A 10,000-nucleotide genomic window follows, 5' to 3' on the forward strand; every position below is an offset into this window, starting at 1 on the left:
TCCGTGTGTGTGTGTGTGTGTGCGTTTGCAAGTAGGTGCGGGTGGATGCGTGTGAGTGCATTTATGTGTGTGTGTGTGTGTGTGCGTGTGTGTGCGCGTGTTTGTGCGTGTGTGAATTTCTTCAAACACAGTGGGAGTTTATGATTTAGAGCAGGCTAATGCAGTGTCTAGCAGACACTTGAGGAAACAGAGGTGTGCGTGCCTGTGTTGTTTAACAGCCAACAACAGCTCTCCTCATTTTCTTGCACCATATCTGACAGCTTTCTACATACCTCCCTGTTTATATCAAACCCCATTCCAAGGTACTCTGCCTTTATATTCCCTTTTCTGGGTTTGTTTATTCGTTCTCTCTATCTATCTTTCTTCCTTTCTTTCTTTCTTACCGGTGTTATCCCTTAACACCATGGTGATTGTGCCCATAGCTGAACCTGAAAACCTTTCTCTGCCATGTTACCTATTTAATCCGGTTCTTCAAAATAAAAATCCTGAGTTTGCCAGACATTATATTGAAATGCTCTGCTCGGAGCGATGTTTTTCACTGTGTACACAGGCTACGCTGTGAAATACTTTAATTAAGCTCGGTGGTGCTTTAACACAGTGTGATAATACTTCAGAAGAACACCTAATAATTGGATTAACCAGTGTGAGATTGTTTAAAAGTCTGTGATCTTTATAGACTCTATAGAATTTAACAAAGTGTGAAGTAATGTAATGATACAGAATGATCTGTAAAGATGTAGTATTGATTAAGTTCTTTCTTTCTCTCTCTCTCTCTCTCTCTCTCTCTCTCTCTCTCTCTCTCTCTCTCTCTCTCTCTCTCTCTCTCTCTCTCTCTCTATGTTGCAGAACCCCCAGAAGAAAAGAGGGGTGCGACCAAACAACAAACCAGAGAAGAAGCTCTGTCCACAGGTAACACACATACACACGAACACACACACACACACACACACACACACACACACACACACACACACACACACACACACACACACACACACAAACTAAGATCTAATGAATCAACGAGAGCACTGAACTGCTCCTTCAGCACATCAATGTTGAAACAGTCGGAGGTAGATTGACGTCTGTCAATCCATATAAAGATAGGGGGGGAGAGGGAGAGAGAGAACAGATGCATGAAAGAGGTGGAAACAGTAGCCTCGAGCCTATGAACGCTGTTATTACTCTTTGCACTCAATGCTAAACATCGATGTTTGAAAGTGCCTATGGTTTTCTGGTTTTCTGCCACAATATCTTTCCATTGCTCTATGTGTGTCTCTCTCTGTATTTCTGTATCTCTATCCCTATCTATGTACGCATGTCTATCTTTGAATATGTATCCCTATATCTCTCTCTATCTCCCTCTGTCTGCGTCTGTCTACCTCTCTCTCAATCTCCTCTCTCTCTCTCTCTCTCTCTCTCTCTCTCTCTCTCTCTCTCTCTCTCCCTCTCCCTCCCTCTCTCTCTCCCTCTCTCTCTGCAGGAGGACAGTGCCGACCTGAAGTGCCAGCTCCACTTTGCTAAGGAGGAGTCGGCCCTGATGTGCAAGAAGCTGACCCGTCTGGTGAAGGACAGCGAGGCCATGAAGGAGGAGCTGGCCAAGTACCGCTCGCTGTACGGAGACGTCGATGCCTCCCTCACCGTTGAGGAGGTGGGTGGACCGGGGAGGGGAGGAGCCACCGTTCAGGCCGTCTCAGTGGTCACACCCCCTTTTGGTGCTTTAGTCACAACAGTGTGGTGGTTTAAGGCTTAGTTATGGTTCTACGCCGATGCAATGCAAGGGGTTTACAAACCCGTTACGTCCTGGCGGACCCTCCTTGCGTCCACCGCGAGGGCCTGACATGCGCCTCCCAAAAATGTTACCCTTCCGTCAAGGCAACGCATCAGCAAGGGCTGTGATTGGTCCCCTAACTGAAACCCGATGCAGAACCAAAACAGGTTCACAACTGCCTGGAAGCAGACAGAGTAGAGTAGTGTTGTAGTGAGCGACAGACTGGCTAGAATAGAGAGGAGGAGGAGGAGGAGGAGGAGGAGGAGGAGGAGGAGGAGGAGGAGGAGGGGGACATGAAAGGGTGAACTCATGCAAGGCGAATCTAGTTTCATGTGGTCTGGTCAGGTCTAGTAACACAGCACACACGATGTCCCAGTGTGTGGAGCACTAACCTCTTCTGTAAGGACAATCACATTTTATTCGATGAGGTTTGTGCGATAGCGATATAGCAATAGAGGCTGCAGCTACTGCTGCAGCTTGATGTTGTTATGGCCTAAAAATAATACTCATAATGTGATTTCCTCCACACATTGGGACTTATATTATCAGGACGTGTTGTAGTAGTAGTAGCAGATGTAGCAGTAATAGTAGTAGTAGTAGTATTAGAATCAGCAGCGGCAGCAGTACTAGAAGAAGTAGTTGCAGTACTAGTATTAGTATTAGTAGCCGTAGCATAAGTAGTTGTCGTAATAAAGGTGGTAGTATGAGAAGCCGTAGTACTAGCAGTCAATCACCTGGTGAAGCTGCAGTAGTAGTAATAGTACAACTAATAGTGGTATTATGAGTAGCAGTTGTAGCAGTAGTTGTAGTACTAGTGTTAATACCATGCGTATCGTGACATTCTCCTCTTCACCACCAGGTGGCGGACTCGCCCCACACCCGCGAGGCGGAGGTCAGAGTTCACCTGAAGCTGGTGGAGGAGGAGGCCAACCTGCTGAGCCGTCGCATCGTGGAGCTGGAGGTGGAGAACCGCGGCCTGCGGGCGGAGATGGACGACATGAAGGGACCCCAAGGTACGGGCGCCTCCCCCGACCCCCTGAACACCGATCACACTAGTGATAGTAACGACACGCTTCGTCAAAGACACGATAAATATCTAATCAAAGTGGCATTCAAATATTTAAGGGAATATAAATGAAGTGGTAGAAATAGGGATAGACAAGGGAGGAGGGTTGGACAGACGACTGTAAACCCTTGAAATATATACTTGACTATCCTAGCTTTCTGGGTGTTTTTTATTCTCTACATCTCAGACGAACCTCACGATCTCACCGGGATGAACGGCCACATGGGGGCGGGGCTTTCGCTCGGAGGCGGGGCTATGGTCATCGGGGGCGGGGCTTCGTCGGAGAACGTGATGGAGCTCCAGCGGCACCTGCAGTTCGTGGAGGAGGAGGCGGAGCTGCTGCGGCGCTCCCTGATCGAGCTGGAGGAGCAGAACAAGCTGCTGATGAACGAGATCAACCGCTACAAGTCCGAGCTCCCGCCGCCGCCCGGCCCCGCCCTCGCCTCCGGCGGCCCGGGCGCCCCGCCGAGCGACGGCGGGCTCGGCGACGCCATCCAGGAAGGCGCGGAGCTCATCAGCGACGAGGCCACGCCCCAGGAGCGGGAGGTGCGGGATGCGCGGCTCCAGATCGGGGACCTGAACGGCAAGGTGAAGAAGCTCCAGTACGAGAACCGCGTGCTGCTGTCCAACCTGCAGCGGTGCGACCTGGCCTCCTGCCACTCGCCTGCCTCCCACTCCTCCTCCTCCTCCTCCTCTTCCTCCTCTGCGCCCACACTACCACCGCTGGCCTTGGAGACGTGCGGCCCAGCCGGCGACGCGGCAGACTGTCTACCCAGCAGGTAAGATGGTTTTGGTTATCCTGTCCGTTAGGAACATAGGCTTAGCTGGGCGTGGCCGCATTGCCATTCCTCATTCTTCATTCGTCGTTAGCTGTGTTATATTTGCCCCTTTTAAAATGATTTGTTCAAATTCTTTAAGACACTCGTTTTTTTACTTTACTTCTACTACTATTTTTACAGTTTCAGCTACTTATACATTTATACATTCAACGTACTTCAGCTGTGACACGGTACCTTTCCCTTTTCAAAGTATTTATTCTACTTTTCGCCCCCCCCCCCCCCTCCTCAGTCCGCTACACCGGGAGGGTCCAGTAGGGGGCGAGAACGACCATCTGGAGACACGGGACAAGAGGGGCCCACCGGCTGACAGCTCCGGCGCCGTGACGTCACTTCCTGCCTGCCTGCGGTTCAAGGACCATGATGCCCTGCTGGCCATGAGAGAGCAGGCTCGCCTGGTCTCCATGGCGATCCAGCTGCTGACCATTCCCACCGAGGCCAACTGCCTCTCTCCCTCGTCCCTCTACCACTTGGTCTGTCAGGAGGAGCCGGCGGGGTCATGTGACCACCCGGACAAACCTCAGAACCAAGTCAGTTCAAAAGATCGTCCGATAACGATTTGATTTGGTCTGAATGTATTACAGTGATGCTTTCATTGTGTGGTTTGGTGTTTTCAGAATGAATGATGTACACAAGTAAAATGATAAGAATGAAAATATAAGCGAGAATAAAAAAAATTATGTAAACAATCTCATTTATATAGATATATTACAGCGATTTATACCTCTACCATTTATGTTTGGGTTGCGCTTTCAATTCGTATACTCTTATCTTTGTCCTTTCCCCTAATGCTGCAGTAACACCACGATTACCGTTCAGGGATTAATGACTAGTTCGTTTTCCCTTATCTTCTGTGGTCCAGATGTCCGAGTTGTCAGATCTAGCGGAGCGCCCTCTGGTGGCGGCCCTGACCAGCAGGCTGCAGGCTCTGCACAGCCAGCTGCAGGTGTTTGTGGAGAGAGTAGACAGCCTGGGAGGCTCCCCTGTTGGGGACCGGGACCCCCAGGTGGAAGGGGCCTCTCCCCAGACTCTGATGCCCGAAGGCAGGGGCCTCTCCCTGGGTGCCACCCCCTCCCTGCTCCCCCTGGGGCCGGCCGTCTCCCAGGACAAGGTAAACGGAAGGAAATACACTTGTCTCTCCTTGCTTTGTTGTACGTGGTCATCCTATTGTTTTGGACTCTTTTGATTTAACGTCTCAGTTATGCGGTTTTTTGATTTCTCTTTTGCTTGTGTTCCCCTCTGCTTGGCCCTGCATGATGCTTTGGTTTAATCAGCCCACTCACTTCTGGTATATACCCAATTAACCTAATCACACACTCGGCACCGCGAGATGGAAAGTTAGACCATCAATACAATTATATATATGAGTTGATTGAGGTTGACGTGATGAGAGTATACCAGAACGAAGCGATTTTGACAGGGTCAGAAATCTTGTACCCTTCCTACTATTTAATTCTGTGCACTCCCTGAAGCCTGCTGACTAATTAAAATCCGTCATATCTGGCTGAGCAACGTCGATCGCTTGCGAATGAGACTTCTTGTCTGTTCAATTCGTAATGATGTAATTAAAAAAAATAACAATATGGTAATTCACCCTGTAATGATCGCATATATTGTTCTTTAAGTTTGCGTTTCATTGCTTGCTGCTATAAATCTAGATTGTGTTTAGTGTCCTGTTATGTATTCATAGATAAGCTAATTCTATATGCTAATTTAATGTCAAATTTGTAATACTAATAAATATTGATGAGCACTGTAGTTATACACATAGTAATTTATTAGAAGATAATCCAATCAAACACATCAAACTGGATCGGATGTAGACACAAGCCTTCTTCTTAGCTTCGGTAGTGGCCAGCTCTGAGTACAACAACCCCTGCAATCTCTCCTCTCCTCCTTCTCTCTCCTCTCTCTCTCTCTCTCTCTCTCTCTCTCTCTCTCTCTCTCTCTCTCTCTCTCGCTCTCTCTCTCGCTCTCTCTCTCGCTCTCTCTCTCTCTCTCTCTGTCTCACACTACACGTCTCACCCTCTTTCTCACTCCTTGCCCCCCCTCCTCACCTCCCCAACACCCCTGCATGCCTCACTGCATGGTAACGAACATTTTTGCTGTCACTGCACCTCTTCCTGGTTCTCTTCTGCTTTTTTTTATTTTAATCTCTTCTTAATCCTATCCTCCCACACTTATCTCCCTCTGCCCTCTCCCCTCTTTTTCCTTCATCTGCCTTTTCATCCATCTCTCCTTCCGTTGTCTATGGGTTCTTTATTTGTCCCCTCCACTCTCCTCCCCTCTCCTCCCCCCTTCTTTCTCTCCTTTACTCTCCTCTCCTCCCCTCCCCTCTCCTCTCCTCTCCTCTCCTCTCCTCTCCTCTGCTCCCCTCTCCTCTCCTCTCCTCTCCTCTCCTCTCCTCTTCTCCCCTCCCCCCTTCCTCTCCTCTTCTCTCCACTCCTCCCCTCTTCTCCCCTCCCCTCCCCTCCCCCCTTCCTCTCCTCTCCTCCCCTCCCCTCTCCTCTCCTCTCCTCCCCTTTCCTCGCCTCCCCTCTCCTCTCCTCCCCTCCCCTCTCCTCTCCTTTCCTCTCCTCTCCTCTCCTCTCCTCCCCTTTCCTCCCCTCCCCTCTCCTCCCCTCTCCTATCCTCTCCTCCCCTCCCCTCCCCTCCCCCCTTCCTCTCCTCTCCTCTCATCCCTCAGTCATCCCTGCTGTGCTCCATCCTTCTATGTTTCTTCGTCTCCTCTCTCTCCCTCTCGTCTCTGACCAAACTCTTCTTCCTCTTCATCCTTTTCTTCATCTTGTGAGATCATGACGTTCATATTATTTTGTTCCTATTATTTTGTGTCGCTGTTTGATCAATGTGTGACTGGAGACCATTTTGATTGTATTGTTTTCGTTTGGTTTCTTATTATCGTCTTTCTTTGTCTTTTTTACTCTATCTATCTATATACTTTATTTTCATTCTATCTCTTTCTCCCCCACTGTCCCTCCGGCCATCATTCATTTATCTCCCCCTTGTTCCCTCTCCACCTTCTTTCATTCGTCTGTTGTTCTGTTCCTCATCTACCTGACTATGAACGCATGCAGAAGCCCGACTCTAGCGACCAACCGGAATGCAAGGTGAACGGTCAGGAAGAGGAGGCTAGCCAATCAGAACCGCTGGAGTGCAACCAGAAAAAGAACCGCACTGAGAGCCCAAAGGAAGAGGCTGATGTGACCCCAGTGAGTGAATTATGCGCACGCACACACACGCGAGCACAAGCACACAAAAAACACACGTGCGAGCACAAACACACTTATACACACATGCATACATACAAACATACATACATACACAGACAGACAGACAGACAGACAGACAGACAGACAGACAGACAGACAGACAGACAGACAGACAGACAGACAGACAGACAGACAGACAGACAGACAGACAGACAGACAGACAGACAGAACACTAACTATCAGAGTAATAAAGCTGGCTGTAAACATGAAGACTCTGAGCTGAAACAGTGGAGGCAGATCACGCTAGCAACCCCTGACTGTAAACAGACAATCACAATGACCTCACCATCAGCTGTAGCGACTCAAGGAACAGCCCACTATTGTTGTACTGACCTTTTCCTGGCTGGTCGCCATAGTAACCTGACACTGCTGTGTGTGTGTGTGTGTGTGTGTGTGTGTGTGTGTGTGTGTGTGTGTGTGTGTGTGTGTGTGTGTGTGTGTGTGTGTGTGTGTGTGTGTGTGTGTGTGTGTGTGTGTGTGTGTGTGTGTGTGTGTGTTGTGTGTGTGGTTGTGCCTATGCAGGACAGAATAGAATAGAATATATTCATAGAATGTATGTTATTTTTTTATCATGAACTAATTTTCAACTGTGTATCATTCCATGTTTGGCACGTCTATCACCTGAATGTATAGAGAGAAAGGCAACGACAGATTGTATAGAATGCTTTGTATGTAAATGTACTCCCAGTTCTTGAATACATCTATATATCTACATATTAAACATCTTATCTTTTTTACTAAAGTGTGTGTGTGTGTGTGTGTGTGTGTGTGTGTGTGTGTGTGTGTGTGTGTGTGTGTGTGTGTGTGTGTGTGTGTGTGTGTGTGTGTGTGTGTGTGTGCGTGCATGCCAGCATGTGTGTGTGTGTGCGTGCGTGCGTGCATGTGTGTTTGTGCGTGCATGTGTTCCTATGTGTGTGTGTGTGTATGTGTGTGTGTGTGTGTTTGTGCGTGACTAATAGTGTGCCACAGCTAGGGTGTGATTTCAAGGCTGTCGGAACACAGAAATGCAATATGTTGCTTTTCTCACTTTTCCCCTCACACTTCTCTAACAATGTTACATTCAGGGGACATATTTAATTAATGGAAGAACGTGTTCATAAATTTTCATCTTACTTAAAAAGACGATAAAATGGATGAGAAATGTTCTGTTTTAACTTAAATCTAAACAACAAAAAAAATCTCTCTCTCTCTCTCCCCCCCCTTCTCTCTCTCTCTCTCTCTCTCTCTCTCTCTCTCTCTCTCTCTCTCTCTCTCTCTCTCTCTCTCTCCCTTCTCTCTCCCCCTCCCTATCTCTCTAGGCGGGTCAGACCCATCCAGGAGGGGTGTGTGGGACCGGACCAGGGCCCCAGAGTCCAGCCGAGGAGGGAGCACTGGAGGAGGGCCCTCAGTCCGTCACAGCTCAGGCCCTCCAGCTCAAGCAGGTGGCCGCACTACGCCGCTCCCATGCTCCCACGCTCCCCACGCTCCCCACGCTCCCTAGGCCCCGCTTCCACAGCACACGCCCACGCTAAGAGACAGCTATCTCAATCAGGGAGACACACACGTAGAGAACATTCACACCGCTGGCTTCCTTATGAGTGCTTCATTGTCTTCTGTCTCGTTAGCTGGGTGATTAGCACCAGTAGAATGGAATAGAGATGGCACACTGGTATCTATGCTGCTCCTGTTTGATTGGCTGTGATCGCAACCTGTATCTTTATCATCAAAAAGAGCATTTTAAATGTTATATATATATATTTAACACGGAGGAGGAGGCAGAGCTGTTTTATGTTCTCACGGGATGGGGCTTTAGGGATCAAATCAGAAGCTGTGTGAAGCATTGTAATCCGATGAATTATTTAAACTCCTAAAACAACGATACAGTGAGAAACGATTGTGAGTCATTCAGTGATTCGTTTTGGGTGAGAAACCCCTCCGTGACCAAGAGTTTGCGTCCGTCCCCCCCGTTGTCCCCCCCCCCCCAGCTCCGGGAGGACCACCAGAAAGCCCTGACGCGGCGGGACTTCCAGCTGCAGAGCGTGGGGCTCCAGGCCCGCCTGCAGACCAAGCTGTGGCGGCGGGAGAGGACGCTGCTGCTGCAGGAGTCCCAGCACCTGAAGCAGAGCCTGCTGCTGACCAGCGTCAAGCTCCGCTGCTTCCTCAAGCACTGGCGGCTGGGCCACAAGACGGCGGCGGACGGCAGCGACATCCTGGAGGTACCGGCTCACATGACCGCGATCGGCCTATCGGCGGGCACCGATGTGATTTCATCACATCGGAAACTCATCAAGTTTGGATTAGGTTATCCCAAAGGAGGCTGTTTGTCACGATTACTCTGCTAGAGATGGAAAATCATGATAGAAGATGTACTGTGATTACATTGCAGGGGAAATTATTAACAGAGAATAATGTTTGGAACAAACAATTAAATATGAATAAATATCAAACAAAAATGTACAATACAATATGCATAAAATATACAATATATGAGTAGAGGGAAGTGTAGTCAGGCAGTGTAGGTAACAATTTCTCTAATTCCTGCACCAATCAATTATTCATCTCTTTCGTTTTTATGTGAGGAATAAAATAAATATGGATTGACAAGGTATTCTGCCATCCAGGTCAACAGCCTGAAGGAGCTCTACCTGCTATTGGAGGAGGAGAAACATCTGACAAGCCCCGCCCACTTCCAGGCGGCCGCAGAAGAGCAGCCACGAAGCCCTACCATCAAGGTGAACACACGGACACACACCAACACAGCACACACTCATGTCAAATATGAGGTGTTCAAAAAAGTCCTTTGGTGTTAACGAGGAATAAATGACATACATTGTGAAAGATTAAAACCAAATATGAAGCATGTTTATTTATTACAGAATTATTTAAAATGTTCTTCAGTGAAACATAATGTGCCAAGGGTCAGCCACAAACAAAGGTTTTAAAGCAGTTCTCTCCATGTGTTTGTCCTCCAGTGGGGAGGTGTGTGCAGTACCCTGGCAGACCTGAGGGGGGCGCTGCTGGGTCTGAGCGGCGAGCTGTGTCTGGAACGGCAGGGGTCCCAGGAACTCACCCAGCAGTTTGC

The 10,000-nt window shown here is 48.7% G+C and overlaps 1 protein-coding gene across 1 annotated transcript in view; it reads left to right on the forward strand.

Moving 5' to 3' along the window:
* LOC130386085 (protein SOGA1-like) overlaps positions 1-10,000 on the forward strand; it is a 44,201-nt gene that overhangs the window by 20,529 nt on the left and 13,672 nt on the right. Inside the window, exons 4-14 of the mRNA XM_056594866.1 lie at positions 847-909; positions 1,481-1,648; positions 2,628-2,781; positions 3,022-3,613; positions 3,903-4,200; positions 4,533-4,781; positions 6,745-6,879; positions 8,238-8,360; positions 8,904-9,134; positions 9,540-9,650; positions 9,891-10,000. The exon at positions 9,891-10,000 is cut by the window's right edge and continues 58 nt beyond it. Coding sequence (XP_056450841.1) covers positions 847-909; positions 1,481-1,648; positions 2,628-2,781; positions 3,022-3,613; positions 3,903-4,200; positions 4,533-4,781; positions 6,745-6,879; positions 8,238-8,360; positions 8,904-9,134; positions 9,540-9,650; positions 9,891-10,000 — 2,234 coding nt within the window. The remainder of the gene's footprint in view (positions 1-846; positions 910-1,480; positions 1,649-2,627; positions 2,782-3,021; positions 3,614-3,902; positions 4,201-4,532; positions 4,782-6,744; positions 6,880-8,237; positions 8,361-8,903; positions 9,135-9,539; positions 9,651-9,890) is intronic.

Source organism: Gadus chalcogrammus, chromosome 7 (assembly GCF_026213295.1).
Source record: "Gadus chalcogrammus isolate NIFS_2021 chromosome 7, NIFS_Gcha_1.0, whole genome shotgun sequence".
Classification (NCBI taxonomy): Eukaryota; Metazoa; Chordata; class Actinopteri; order Gadiformes; family Gadidae; genus Gadus; species Gadus chalcogrammus.